The following is a 15,317-nucleotide window of genomic DNA, read 5'->3' as shown; positions in this document are numbered from 1 at the left end:
AATAATAAAAATTAAATAATAAATTTAATAATAATAATAAATAGAGTAAAATAATAAATGTAATAATAATAGAGTAAAATAATAAATATAATAATAATAATAATAATAATAATAACAACAACAGATTAAATGATTAATTACCTTGAATCAAGTATAAGCCGAGGGGGGCTTTTGCAGCATGAAAAAGGGCTGAAAAACTCAGCTTATACTCGAGTATATATGGTATATACATTGTGTGGAATTTTTACAAAGAAAAGAAAGTAAGATTCAGTCATGAGTAGAATACTCTGTTTTAAACTAACAGGGTAAAGTTACTGATTTATAAAAATATTTTTTTATGTGCCTTCAAGTCGATTCAATCTATGACAACCCTCTCATAGAGTTTCCTTGGTGAGATTTATTTGGAGCGGGATTGCCATTGCTTTCCTCTGGGGCTGAGAGACTTTGATTTGGCCAAAGTCATCTTGTGAATTTCCATGGCTGAACAGGGATTTGGACCTTGGTCTCCCAGAATCCTAATCCGACTCTTGAACCAGCTGGCTAATCACTCTGTCTTTTTAAGAAGAATTACAAAATGGCACATGATTCTGTGAGTTTTGTGTAATTGATTTGCTAGTTTTATATCTAGCATACATTTTGATCGAGCATGTCACATCTTCATTTAACAGGGCTTCTCAGATACTTATGGGATATTCTGAGCAATATTATAGATGGTATGTAATAGTCAAAATCATCTTTTTCACTTAAAATATATCAGGCATTTCCAGTGTTGTAGTGTTAATACATTTTGTTCTGTTGACTCTTAGCTTTTCAGAAATATTCAAACGAAAATTAGGTCTCCTAGGCGATGATGATGGTGATAACTATTTAATTGCATTCCTCCTTAAAGTGAGTTTCTTTCTCCGGTTAAATATTTGAACTGCAGTTTATCAGAGAACTAAAAAGGTGACACAGAAATCTGCTAATATTTATTAGCTCATGGAAGATTCGAGAGCAGATTTCACCATGACTTTTCGACAGCTCAGTGAGATTTCAGAAGACCAACTGAAGGAGCTTAGCATCCCTAAGGTACTTATACATTGCATTTGAAGAATGTGTAAATGGTTTTAAATCTGGATCCATGACTGTATTAGGAGGTATTTGTTTCTTTTAAGAGTAATTTGCAAAGGTGGTGTGGTTGGTTGCTAAAATTAAAATATTGTGCATTGAAAGCAGAAATGAGGGATATGGATATGTTTTGTTTGTTTTGGGGAGACAAGAGTATCTAAGCTCAGTGAAACAGCTGCCTGTTCCGTTGTGGATCTTTCTCAATCTCTGTTTCCATGGTAGCAAAGCATCCAGGAATTTGACTGTTTTCCAAGCAGGAGCCAAAGGAGAGGGAGCATAACAATCCCCATATTCATGCAACCAATATATGCAGTTTCACTAATTCAGTTATTTACTTAGTGCCTCTTGTACATGCTCTTCAGTATCTCTGTTGCTCATCCCATTGAAAATAATAATGTTTGGTATTATTTGCGACGTCATGTGTACATGCAAAGTCCGAGAATGTTTTCCTTATGGATCGGGGGGGGGGGGGGGGTCCGTACGGTATTTGCAGTGCGAACAATCGACACCAATTACAGAATCATAAAGGTTGGAGAGCTTATTTTTTTAACTCGCCTTGATCCCATAATCTAATAATACCCTGTTTTCATTAGCAAGCTTAAGGTTGGATTGGTCCCTTACTGACACCTTGCCCTGTCTTAATTCCAATAGCTCACTTCAAAGCGTCTGTCCTAGACAGAATCTTTAAAATTGATGTTTTGTGTCATTGAAGTTGACTCCATCTTATGGCAACCTATCATAGAGGTTTTTTTTGGCAAGATTTAGTCCGAGGAGGTTTAGCATGGCTTTCCACTTAAGACTGAGAGAGTATTACAAGGATTTTTTTTACTTCCCATGTGCTGGAGTAATTCTTGTCCTTTAAAACATCCCTTTAGTACTTTGAAGGAAAAAAATGTGGCATTAAATAATGCTACTTAAAATAGGCTGATTTAAATGAATGGGTCATAATCACAACTAAACTCAGTCCTATTGATTTTAGTTGGAAAAGACTAAAATTGGATTTAGCCCCCTATCCTCCTTGGACTAAAATCATTAGCCTAACAAATGGAAAACTCAGATAGGTTTGAGATAAAATCTGTGGTTTATGTTTTCATTAGTCCTGCCTCTTGTATTTTCTAAGCCTTGAGGGCTTGTATTGATTAATTCACATCACAAGTGGTGACTGGAAGCCCTTTCCACACTTGGAAAAGGCAATTCTCCAACTCTCTGTGCAGCATGTATTTCTGTAATGCTGTTTAAAAGGTACATGACTGTTTCAAGGAGCACTGTAATCATGTCGACTGACATTTGGGAAAACTTGTAATAAGCTGAAGCATTAAAAAAAAATTGGGTAGCTAACCATACAGTCCTGTACTTGTCATAAATGGTCTTAAAGGAAAAGTAAAGGTTTCCCCTTGACATTAAGTCTAATTGTGTCCGACTCTAGGGGGTGGTGCTCATCTTCATTTCTAAGCCGAAGAGTTGGCATTGTCCATAGACGCCTCTGAGGTCATGTGGCTAGCATGACTGCATGGAGTGCCGTTACCTTGCCACAGAAGTAGTATCTATTGATCTACTCACATTTGTATGTTTTCGAACTTCTAGGTTGGCAGAAGCTGGGACTAACAGCAGGACCGCACTCCGCTCCCTGGATTCGAACTGCTGACCTTTCAGTCAGCAAGTTCAGCAGCTCAGCGGCTTAACCTGCTGCACCACCAGGGGCCCCAAATTGGCTTAAACCTCTCTTAAAATAGCATACAATTGTAATTTAAAGATTTCTCTTCATTCCAAAACAGAATAAGTTTGCTTTTCAACCATATTTAGAACGACATCCATTGGCATATGTCCTTCTTGAAGGCTTAAGAAGTACATATGCCAATTGATGTTTTGTTCTTGTTTTGATCAGCCTTTGGGGTCAACTTGTCTGTGCTGTTTTAAAATTTGTTACAGAAGAGTAGAAAATGATAATATGCAGGAGGATATGGCATGCAATATATGGGGTTTTTTTCAGGTCAGGAGCGACTTGAGAAACTGCAAGTCGCTTCTGGTGTGAGATAATTGGTCATCTGCAAGGGCATTGCCCAAGGGATGCCTGGATGTTTTACCATCCTGTGGGAGGCTTCTCTCATATCCCTGCATGAGATGCTGGAGTTGACAGACGGGAGCTTACCCCGCTCCCCAGATCCGAACCGCCGAACTTTTGGTCAGCAGTTCTGCCAGCACCCATTGCGCCACCGGGACTTAAAAACCATTGTTAGAACATCACAATGTTCAGACCTGCTATTTTAGTGGAACTATTAGTGGATTCACCAAATAAACCTATGCACATCATGAGATTGAATGGAAAATGAATTGGCCCACTAATTGGACTTGAATTTACTTTTTTAAATGAATGAGCTTCAGACAGAATAAAGTTTCCCCAAATAATTCTTGGTTTTACAACAACAACAAAAAAACAATGGAAAGTTCCTTTGAGCTGAATGAGGCATCTATTTGTAAGAGGTATTCTTAAATCCAACATTTCTGAGCCAAGGAATATCAAATCAGCATTTCAGACTGTCAAGGAAATGACAATAATGAATTATGCATGATTCCTGTGCATAAGGGAAGTGACAGACAGAAGGAGTAGTGAGTATTCAGAGGTTAAAGTTAGATCAAAAATGGTAGAAATAAAATAGACAATTCACAAACAATTTTATAATCTTGCTTTACAGTCCCAACTGGGTACTTTTTTTTTGTCGTGTCAGGAGCGACTTGAGAAACTGCAAGTCACTTCTGGTGTGAAAGAATTGACCGTCTGCAAGGACGTTGCCCAGGGGACGCCTGGATGATTTTTGATGTTTTTATCATTATGGGAGGCTTCTCTCATGTCCCCGCATGAGGAGCTGGAGCTGATAGAAGGAGCTCATCCGCCTCTCCCTGGATTCAAACCTGTGACCTGTCGGTCTTCAGTCCTGCCGGCACAGGGGTTTAACCCACTGCGCCACCGGGGGCTCCTGGGTACTAACATTATATATTGTAACTCCTGAAACATAACCTACATAAGTATGAAAAGGAGAAATGTCCAAATGTCTGGTATATATACATAACACAACAAGAAGTAATCCTGGGTACAATGTCCTTGTTTTGGGGGATCCTGAATCCAATATTCTTTCTGGATATCCCCTCATCTTTAATGAATCTTTGAAGGGCTCTATTATGGATTCGACGTCTTCCTGTAGGCTAGTGTTATGCTTTAATCTTAATAATTGATTATATGATAAATTCGATTTTAAGGCATGGTGATGGAAACTGTTGAAGCCTTTAACAGCCTCCCTAAACTACAAATCCCAGAATTGTGCAGGAGGCAGAAACCAGATCTAAAGTGGAATCATTCTCTAGTGTGATGTAGTTGGTCTATTTCACCATATGCAATAGACGAACTAGATTTAGAGTACATCTACACTATAGGATTAATGTTATTTCCACATGAACTGCCATGGATCAATTTTATGGAATCCTGGAAGTTGTGAGGCACGTGCACTCTTTGACAGAGAAGGCTAAAGAGCTTGTAAAACTACAACTCCCAGGATTCCATAGCATTGAGCCATGGCAGTTAGTGGTATCACGCTGTATTAATTCTACAATGTGGATGCACCCTTAGTTTATGAAAACGTATGCTGTTGACTGTTTTCTCGCAGTTCATCTCAAATGAGCTGCAAGACCTTTCTCTGCACTGTCTTTGCTGCTGACCTCCCTGGATGCTTTCATGACATGAATTGCAGCAGGACTTAAAGAAAAGCATCTAAGATAAAAGGGATTGCCAAGGGAACATATTAGTTAAGGTGAAGTTTTAGTAATCCTTTCCTGCCTACTGCTTCTCACTTGCAAGTAATCCTTTTCTACCATGCCTCTACCATCCATCTTGGTCGGAAATCCTTTTAGTTTGTTACTGAATCTTTCATCCTTGCAGAGTTTTGGCCACATGTCTCTCTTTTCCCTCTCTCACATCTTCTCATAGGGTGGATAGTCATAGCTGGAACAACAGAACTGTGTGTCTGATAACATATGCTTGTCTTCTTACTCCTGATCTTGCAAAGATGGTAGATATGGAGCTCATAATGTGGAAATTTTGTTCAGTACTGTTGCAGATCACCAGAAATCCTTGTAGATGATTTTATCACTGCTTTATGTTGTTCATATATATATCATGAAGCAACACATGTTTTATTATCATTGTGTAACTATATATAACTAATTATTTCCATGTAGGATTTTTGGGCTTTACAGGACGTGGCTGAACATGAGTTCTTTTCCAGCTGGGTGGATCTTTATCTCTTGAGGTTGAAAAGGTAAAAAAAATACAATTGTATCAATTTATAGTGATTGCAAATACACAGGTAGATAGTTAAAGAGATAGATTGTATATATAGAAAAGGAAAAGGCACTGGACATCTCCCAAGATATTTTAGAGGTCTGGACACACATTTAAACAATGCTTAGAATGATATTGCCACCTAAAATAATGTTTAAAAGAAGATTGTTTTCATGTAACATCAGTTCTGGTGGATGATGCTTTAGTTGTAAGGATGATGGGAGTTAAACACTTCTGGCTCACCTTAACTGTCTGAACGTATCTCCTCACATGAACCGCCTTGGAGATTAACATTGTCTGGGGAGGCCCTGCTCTCGGTCCTGCATCCTTCATAGGCACGCCTGGTGGGGCCGAGAGTCAGGGCCTTCTTAGTGGTGGTCCCTCGGCTGTGGAACTCTCTCCCAAGTGATATTAGATCAGCTCCCTCCCTCTTGGCCTTCAGAAGGAAAGTAAAAACCTGGTTCTGGGGTCAAGCCTTTGGAGATTTAACTAGGGTGCAATACGGAATTATGTGCAATGACTTTTGGAATGGCCCCAGATTACACTTGTGAATGGCGTGATTTTTAGTAGTGATTGTAATGTTTTATATGTTTTTAAGGTGCATTTAATTTTAATATTGAAACTTTAACTTAATGTATTTGAACTGTTTGTTGTTCAAAAGCATTGAATAGTTGCCGTATGTAAACTCACTTTGGGTCCCCTGTGAGGTTGAGAAGGGTCGGCTACAAATAGAGTAAATAAATAAATAAAGTTACAATCCAGCATCATCTGAAGGGCCAAACATGCCCCACTCTTTCCTGTCTAGTCGCAGTTCTGCAAAAAAAGGAAAAGTGACTTTGCACCAGTTTCTGCTCAATACTAAAGATTGTCCGTCTGGTTTCTTCCATCTCTTGCAACAAGAATAGACATTCAGGCCACACTAATAGAAGCAATAGATAGAGCAAAGCAGGCGAATACATGTAAATATACTTATTTGGTGACTATTGAATGAGTTAGTGCACAGCACATAACATAACATCGGAGGGACCATCTTTTCCCTGTTTGGTTGTGTCCCTGAAGTTCCTGGTTTGGCTGGAAAAAAGTGTTCCCTCAGACTGCAATACTTTCAGAAGCAAAGACAACTCTTACTGTCTTTGAGAGCTCTGTTATTTGATTACCAATAAAGTAGATTCTTTTATATTCTTGAATTCTGCTGAGAATGTGCAGTGAATTCATACAAAAATTGTGTAGGATAGAATTGTTCATGGCAGTCAATAGACATTTCCCCTTTAAAAATAACATTTTTCCTTTAAAAATAAAAGAGCAAGAGACACTTTTTCTATGAGATGCTGCTGGCAGTGTATGTTTACGCATGTTGCATCATATCTTAGGTATTGAACATTTTATTACTGTCTTTAAGTGGTTGACCTAATAAATCATAATTAAAATCTGATTCTGTTAGTTTTATATTCTTGTTCATGTTTATTCCCTGTTCAGTCAGCTATGTTTTAGCAGCCCAAGATTGTTTTGTCTGGACTAGTTCAGATAAGACATACAAAACAAGAGACGCAAATTGAATTTTCTGGTTCTCTTTTTTTGTGTATTATGTAGCAATACAGGTGACTTAGATTCAGAGAGAAGAAGAAGAATGACAGGTGAGTCAAGCTAAAAAAGTCTTCTGAAGTATTCACAATCTCCTAATACAGACCAGACTCTTTCCTGTCACTTAATTAAGATAATGATATTATGGTGGGCTTCCAAACGCATGTACGTATAGGAAAGTACTTCTGTTGTTATTTTAATATGTGGATCAGTTCTTCTCTTTTCCCATCATCTATATTGTTAGTGTTGTTAACCGGTTGAGAACCACTGCTCTAGAGCATTTCTAGAGCATTTCTGCATAATCCATGTGTTTTAGATTTCAGCACCCAGAATTCCTGGCCATTGGACAAGCTGGCTAGGGCTATTGGGAGTTGGAGTCCTAAACCTCTAGAGGACCACTGGTTGTGCAAATCTTCTATAGAGATAATTTGCAGGAGGAGATGGTAATGTTAGTCAACACAGGAACTGACACCTGTTACTTGCAGTAGCTACTGTCTGGTGCAGATTGAAAAACATTTCACGTTCCATATATATTCCCTAAACTAGTGAATACATAGGAATAGTGAATATAAACTAGTCATGAACCCATAACTTTAGATTAGCATTTCTAGCTGCCTTATATATCTTACATGGTAATTTGTTTATTACTAGTGTTCCCCTAACTGAATTATTTTTGTTATGTTTTATAAAACACGTTTCCTTATAACTAAGTAAAGTTGTAGCCACAAGCATGTATACTTTTAATTGCCCAATAAATAACCAGGTAGATAAATAGTCTGGATTTATTTTGTAGAGGCCCCCACTGCCCTCTGAAATATGGATAAGATTTCAGTACTGCTGCGGATTTCACCCGTAACCATCTTTGTGTGTTCTTTATAATTAAGGGATGAAACTTGAAGTCATACTTTTAATTAAAGAAGAACCCTGCCACTTCTTCCAGTTTTATAAACTAGGCACTTTATAATTAAATTCTCTGTTTCCAAGAATGTCTACTTATCTCACAGTTCAGTGTAAATGCTTCTGTTTCTGAGCATTTGTTCTGTTGGATAGATAGTGGATTACTGATCTAGCAGAATTTGCCTTCAAATTTTCCCTGAATTGTTTATTACATTTAATCAGCTTAAAGGCAGGCGTGGGGAATAAAAAAAAAAGATTGTTATAAAGTCCCCTGTTTCTAGCCTTTACATGCCAAGATGTATGCATGGATACACTCTATAGCTACTGAGAAGCTGCCAGCCTTTAATAGTGGAGCAAATTCCTGGAGGACAGTCCTGCTGTTTAGAGTAGGAGGTGCCATGGTTGGTTTCCTTCGCACACATTCCCACTTTCTTTTTTCTCTCTCTCTTAGATATAAACACATATGCATAGACAACTATTCATATCTCATCCTTTTTATGGTCTTTAGGCGATCCCTTGTAGTCCAAGGATGATGGTCCTCCAAGTGTAGTATCCTGGTGGTGGGTAGGTGACTGTGGAGCTCTATTCTTGATCTGCATCTTCTCCCACAGTGAGGGCATCAGTTTCTAGGTGGAAGCAAAGCAGCCTATTCCACTCTTGAACAGCTCTCTCATACATCACTATGTTTTTTGCTAATGTTTAGGTGGAATCTCCTTTCCTGCAATATGAATCCATTGCTCTGTGACCTAGACTCTCAAGCAGAAGAAAACAAGCTTGCCCCCTCTTCAGTGTGACAGCCAAATATTTAAAGATGGCTATCATGCGTCCTCTTAACCCTCTCTTCTCCAAACTAAACATACTCAGGTCCCTAAGCCCCTTCTCATAGGGTTTGACATCTAGACATTTCGGTTGCCCTTCTCTGGACATGTTCCATCTTGCGGATATCCTTCTTATGCTTTAATAAAAATATTGTTAGCTAGAATACTCTTGAGTCATAATCCCAAGACCATGAATGATGGATCTCTGGAAAAATTCATATTCAGGAGAGTGCAGTCGTGTGCAGCTTGGTCTCTTTCAAAATTCATTTAAGGGTCAATGCATTGGTACCATTTTAGTCACTAGATGACAAGCTAACTATCATCTACATTTGGAGTTCATGCTGTTTGAAGTAGGGATTAGGAAGTAACCAGACAGATTTATACTCTTGACGTGGAGCATGTCCCTCATTGACATGGGAGTGGACAAATCTTTCATTTGGATTGAATAGGGCTCTCCACAGCACCACTTTTAAACAGAGGCTGGATAGAAATCTGTCAGGGATTGCATTGTGCTTTTCGTGCATGGCAGAGAGTTGGACTAGATGGCCAATCCAACTCCATGATTCTATGATATGATGGGGATCCCAGAAGTCCTTATATAGTTGGCACCATGTGTCTAATTTTTACAGCTATGCAAATTCGCTTGAAAACATCATTTCCCATATAATCAATGTAACGCTGGAAGCATAATATAGGCAGAATTGTGGGATGAAGGACCTGCAATAAATTGTTTCTCTTTTTATAAAAATAGATTCAGGAAAAATTGGAATGGAAAAATTGGTGTAAAAGGGTTACGAATGAGTTTTTGGTCAGCTTTAGATTTGGTTTGGTTATTTGGGGTGCTGATTCAGAAAATCCCATTGGATAGACCTCATCAGCTGTAGTTCCTGATACAGAACATATGCCATCCAGTAGTCACCATCTGCTTGTCCATAGAAAACCATATTTAATAATCTAGAGCTCTCCTCCAACGGCGGCACACACCCCTGGCGCCAAATGTCCCCGCATGTCTCACAGACCTTATTTTAGGTCTTGCGGTCCACAGGTTGGGAAGCACTGGTGTAGAAGTATAGTCGTTTGTTCTAGTACAGGAAAAAGGTAAAGATTTCCCCTTGACATTAAGTCTAGTCGTGTCTGACTCTGGGGGGCAGTGCTCATCTCCATGTCTAAGCCAAAGAGCCGACGTTGTCCATAAACTTCTCCTAGGTCATGTGGCCAGCATGACTGCATGTACCCCAGAGCGCTACTTATTGCTCTACTCACATTTGCATGTTTTTGAACTGCTTAGGTTGGCAGAAGCTGGGCCCGACAGCAGGAGCTCATCCTGCTCCTTTCGGTTAGCAAGTTCAGCAGCTCAGAAGTTTAACCCTCCATGCCACCGGGGGCTCCCTCTAAAGGAAATGATAGTGCTTAATTTCTAGACAATGGAAAATGGAATTACAGATAGTTAGTTTGAATTTTTCTTTTGGTTCACTTCCAGCCCTTTGAAAATGTTAATTGCTTTCTTTTATCTCTACTAAAGAACATGGATTTGAGTATAATAAATCTCTAGTGAAAAGCCTTAGTTAATTTTATACACACAACTAAAATTTTTGTTTTGGTTTCAGGTATTAATCCTCGGTATGTGCTCCGAAATTGGATGGCAGAATCGGCTGCCCAAAAAGCTGAAAAGAATGATTTTTCGGAAGTAAGATGGTCATGCTGACTTTTACCCTTTGTACTTGAGAGATCTAAAACTACATTAATGTGGAGTTCATCAGTAACTGTTTAAAAGGCAGATATAAGAGAGTAAGATCAGCTTCATTTTGTAGCTTTGCCATAATAATTGTAACATCATTTTATTTTCAGGTCCGCCTCTTGCAACAGATTTTACAGTCACCCTTTCAGATGCAGACTGTGGCTGAGAGAGCTGGTTATGCACACCGCCCCCCTGCTTGGGCCCAAGACATTAAAATCAGCTGTTCATCTTGATAAAAATATCTTGTAATCAAGATTGAATAAAGATATAAAACCTTTGAATAATGCAAAAGGACACACAAATGATATTTTTATCACATCTGTAATCTGTTGCTGCGCCTTTTGTGTCACTCAGTGGCTCTATTCTCTTCCTTCTTTCAAAGAACTGTATATATATGCATTATTCTGACCATTTCTAGAAAGCCTAGTACTTTCTAGAAATGTTGGATTACAACTACAATTTTCACCATTGTCAGGATTGGTGGAAATTGAAATTCCATTAGGCACCACTAAAAGATGGTGGTTATGCCATCTAGTGGAGTAGGCTAGATAGAATGACCACCATCTTTTAGTAAGATAATCCTGCCTCACTGCCTACTCCAATTGCCCTGCAAAATTGGCAATTTCGATTCCTCTCCATTGGAAGAATGATCTAAGCCAGTGGTTCTCAACCTTTCTAATGCCTCAACTCCTTAATACAGCTCCTCATGTTGTGGTGACCCCCAACCATAAAATTATTTTCTTTGCTACTTCACAACTATAATTTTGCCACTGTTACGAGTTGTAATGTAAATACCCGATATTCAGGATGTATTTTCATTCACTGGACCAAATTTGGTACAAATACCTGATACACCCAAATTTGAATACTGGTGGAGTTGGGGGGGGGGGTTGGGTTGATTTTGTCATTTGGGAGTTGTAGTTGCAGAATTTTGTAGTTCACTTACTATCAAAGAGCATTTTGATCTCAACGAACAATGGAATTGAACCAAACTTGGTACACAGAACTCCCATGACCAACAGAAAATGCTGGAATGGTTTGGTAGGCACTGACCTTGAGTTTTGGAGTTGTATTTTCACCGACATCCAGAGAGCAGTGTGGACTTAAACAATGATGGATCTGGACCGAACTTGGCACGAATACTCAATGTGCCCAAATATGAATACTAGTGGAGTTTGGGGGGAAGTAGATATTGAAATTTGGGAGTTGTAGTTGCTGGGATTTATAGTTCACCTATAATTATTCTGAACCCCACCAACGATAGAATTGGGCCAAATTTGCCACACAGAACCCCCATGACCAACAGAAAATACTGTGTTTTCTGATGGCCTTCGGCGACCCCTGACATCCCCTCACGACGCCTCCAGGGGTCCCGACCCCCAGGTAGAGAAAGACTGGTCTCAGCCATTTATCTTATTATGATCACAACATAAGTTTCCTCTTCTTGCGGTGCCATAGTCATGAGAATAGTTAGATTCAACAGATGGTTCTTTGTATAAATGGCACCCAGATTCTGATCTAGAAGCTTGGGGAAGCTTGCGTTTGGAAAATGTTATAAATAACTATTGCTGAGGATAATTGGCACCAGAAATCAGTATTCTAAATGTTAGAACAAAATCATCTAGTAACGATCCCTTCGGTTGAAAGAATATTTTGCCTCAAGGATAATAGCATGTGTCAAGCAAAGCCTGTGGCATTATGAGAAAATTAGTGAAACTTTTAGACTGATTTAGACTATGTGGGCTTCCTGAGGCCAAGAACCAGTTTCCTCTTTTTATTTGCCATTTATTTGCTAGCAAAAAAAAAAATGCCACCTGCCGCTATGCTGAACAGCCTAAATGGCAATGCTCATTCCATACATGAACTATTAGTTCCTTCGGGCTATTTCCGCTTCTCAATTTAAAGTCACAATGGAGTGGCTTACAAGAACTGTAACACCATAAACTAAGGCTGGGCAAAGTGTGGCTCTTCAGATATTGCTTACACTAATCTCCACCATTGGCTAATGATAGGACTTCTACATCAACATTATCTGGAGAGCTCTTTGTTGTGTGCCTTCAAGTCATTTCCATCGCACAGCGGACCTATAACAGGTTTACTGGGGCTAAGAGTGTGTGACCTGCTCAAGAGGGTTTCTATGGCCAGTGGGGAATCAAACCCCAAATTCTAGTCATATTCCAATGCCATGCTGGTGATTTGTTTACCACTATCTTAAACTTGAAGGCTAGAATTCTGTTAGGAGCATACCGCATGCATAAGTGTCCCTTATGCTTTTTTGGGGCACTGTTTCTTTCCCTGAAAAGGCTCTCAAGGTGCTCCATTCCGCCATTCCATGCATCATGCTGAGCAGGCAGAATCGGCAAAGTCTCTGGTTACATCTGCCATAGCCAGGCACACAATAAATATAACAGGGCTGAGACAGGTGGAGGATTCATGTCATCATTTTGCACCTGGCTATGGGGGATGTAGCCAGAGACTTCTCTGATCTTGCCTGTTTGTTGCAAAGCTCCAGGGCCTTATGGGGAGACAGCTTCAAGGATCTCAATGTATGTCAGGAGTGGAGAGGTGGATATATTGCTCAACATAGCGTAGATCTGCCTGCAGATATTTATGCAACACTAATGGTATATTGGATTGAAGTCAAAATCTGAATGTAAATAGGAAGGCTCCGGGTAATAAAGCCACTTTTCCTAGAGGTGGTCTCTAATGTGTTGTTGCTGTATTTAAACAAAAAAGTAGTGCTTGCTTATTAATTTTGACACCAGTGGGAAGACAGAAGAGAATTTTATTAATGGAAGTGAACACTGTCAAAAAGAAAAGTCAAGAATTTGGGTGACTCATAAATGACAGAGAGGTAGGAAAAGATTAATTACTTAGATTAAAAACTTCAAACATTTTCAGAGTTTTTAGCATTAGTACAGGTGTTGCCTGCAGGTGTTCATACTGGAATCATTAACACTTCTGGGGGGTTCTTAATCTCAAAGTAATCAAGAAATCAGGTGTGATACATTGTGATCAGGATGAATAATAGTAATGGGCAGCATCATCAACTTTTTATTTAAAAATGGGAAGCAAAAAGGTAGATCCTGGCTTAATGGTTTTTGTAGCTCCAGCCAGTTGAGAATGGATATTTACAAAAATTTTAGGCTATCATTTTTCTGTTTCAGAATTCACACTTTTACTTCTAGAAGTGCCTCAGCACCATGTTCATAATGTCAATAAATTAGTCCAACCCTATGTTGCTGCACATCTCTGTCAACTAATTGCTGGATCAAATGAGGCAACACTGTAGAATCTGCCTTTCCCCAGCAGACATTTTCACCCTAAGAATCAGAAGCACTGGAAGTCCCTGTTTCAAAAAGTCTTCGAGAAATGTTGACCTGATGAAATTGACTTTCTGTACCATGTACTCCTTTGGACCACCAGGAAGTGCTCTCCAGACAATTTCTCAGGAGCATCCTCTCCATGATCCCACACCCAAGAATATCATCTGTTTATTTCATGATGTTTCACTCCTTTTCTTTTCTAATGCCTTCATTAAATCAGACATGAAATCTCCTCCTTGTCCAACTCCATCTCCCCTTGGAAGTGCACTTTGCCTTGGCCTTCCTGCCTGCCCCTCACTGTCTTCCTGTCTTCTTGGAGGAGGCGGGGGCTTTTTCCTGATTAGTGGAGGCATATCAGGAGCGGGGAATGAAGGTGGAGGTGGTGGTGGCATCATCATCTCCGGGCTGCCTGTGTCAGCAATGTAGGAAGGCGGTGGTGGAGGAATGAAATCAGGAGGGGCTTCATAGCATTCAGGAGGTGGTGGAGGTGGTGGTGGCAGTTCATCCAGTTCTGGTGGTGGAGGCAACAATTCAGGCGGAGGTGGAAATTCTGTTTCAAAAGTGTAAGATGTATTCCTTCTCTCAGTGTGAGTTGGTAAGTTCAGAGAAGTAGTTACTGCAGAAGATCGTCTTTGCGGAGGGGGTGGTGGATGTAACCCACCAGGTTTATGCTGCCTGAATTGTGGCATGGGAGGTGGCCGTGATTGCCTGACATCCGTGACACTCTCTGGCTTCTTAACCTTTTAACAAAAGGAAACAATAATTCCAAAAATGTTTAGATTAAACGGATATTGTAGAAACTATGGCTCTGTAGTATCATGCTGACAGGAGGAATGCATAGCTAGGAGGTTCACATTTGTACACTCTTTCAGGTAAGGACCAATTAAATGTATTTTCAAAAGCATAGAATCATTGAATTGGAAGAGACCTCGTGGGCTATCCGGTCCAACCCCTTGCCAAGAAGCAGGAAATTTACATTCAAAGCATCCCTGATAGAAAGCCACCCTCTAGAAAGCCTGCCTCTCTATTATCGGTTCCAATTAAAAAAAAAAAGTCTTGGTCCACCCACTAACATTATTTTAGCTTTGCCTTACATTTACTTGGAAATATGAAGCTTCAGATTAGAGTGTCATAATTCTACTGATCACCACTTAATTTAGGAAAACCTCGACGATACAATCTCTAATTAGAAAGTTTTGTTCTCATTGGAAATGCCAGGCATTTGAAACAACATAGCTGTCAAGAGAGCTTTTGATAGCTACGGAAGGATAAAAAGATATTCAGTGCTGTCTCCAGTCCAGCATGAGGACCTCACAACCTTTGAGGATGTCTACCTTAGATGAAGGTGAAACGTCAGGAGAGAATGCTGCTGGAACATGGCCATACAGCTCGGAAAACTCACAACAACCCAGTAATTCCGGTCATGAAAGCCTTCAACAATACTTACTAGTTTTTTTATTTCTTTGCAATCAACATAATTTAAAATACCAGGTGATTTTCCTGCTTCTTGTCAGGGG

The 15,317-nt window shown here is 39.6% G+C and overlaps 2 protein-coding genes across 4 annotated transcripts in view; one reads left to right on the top strand and one right to left on the bottom strand.

The window, feature by feature from the left end:
- The window catches only part of LOC132778924 (protein adenylyltransferase SelO-like), a 38,525-nt gene extending 27,760 nt beyond the window's left edge, over positions 1–10,765 (top strand). For all 3 annotated transcript variants that reach the window (XM_060782439.2, XM_060782436.2, XM_060782440.2), the window contains 7 exons: positions 669–713; positions 807–888; positions 976–1,068; positions 5,338–5,417; positions 7,031–7,074; positions 10,344–10,423; positions 10,585–10,765. In XM_060782439.2, the coding sequence (XP_060638422.2) occupies positions 669–713; positions 807–888; positions 976–1,068; positions 5,338–5,417; positions 7,031–7,074; positions 10,344–10,423; positions 10,585–10,707 (547 nt within the window). In that variant the 3' untranslated portion in view covers positions 10,708–10,765. The remainder of the gene's footprint in view (positions 1–668; positions 714–806; positions 889–975; positions 1,069–5,337; positions 5,418–7,030; positions 7,075–10,343; positions 10,424–10,584) is intronic.
- Positions 10,766–13,240: 2,475 nt separating this feature from the next.
- APBB1IP (amyloid beta precursor protein binding family B member 1 interacting protein) overlaps positions 13,241–15,317 on the bottom strand; it is a 59,960-nt gene continuing 57,883 nt past the window's right edge. The window contains exon 14 of the mRNA XM_060782433.2: positions 13,241–14,540. Coding sequence (XP_060638416.2) covers positions 13,974–14,540 — 567 coding nt within the window. The 3' untranslated portion in view covers positions 13,241–13,973. The remainder of the gene's footprint in view (positions 14,541–15,317) is intronic.

This window comes from Anolis sagrei, chromosome 6 (assembly GCF_037176765.1).
Source record: "Anolis sagrei isolate rAnoSag1 chromosome 6, rAnoSag1.mat, whole genome shotgun sequence".
NCBI lineage: Eukaryota > Metazoa > Chordata > Lepidosauria > Squamata > Dactyloidae > Anolis > Anolis sagrei.
This window is presented reverse-complemented; position numbering and strand designations above follow the sequence as displayed.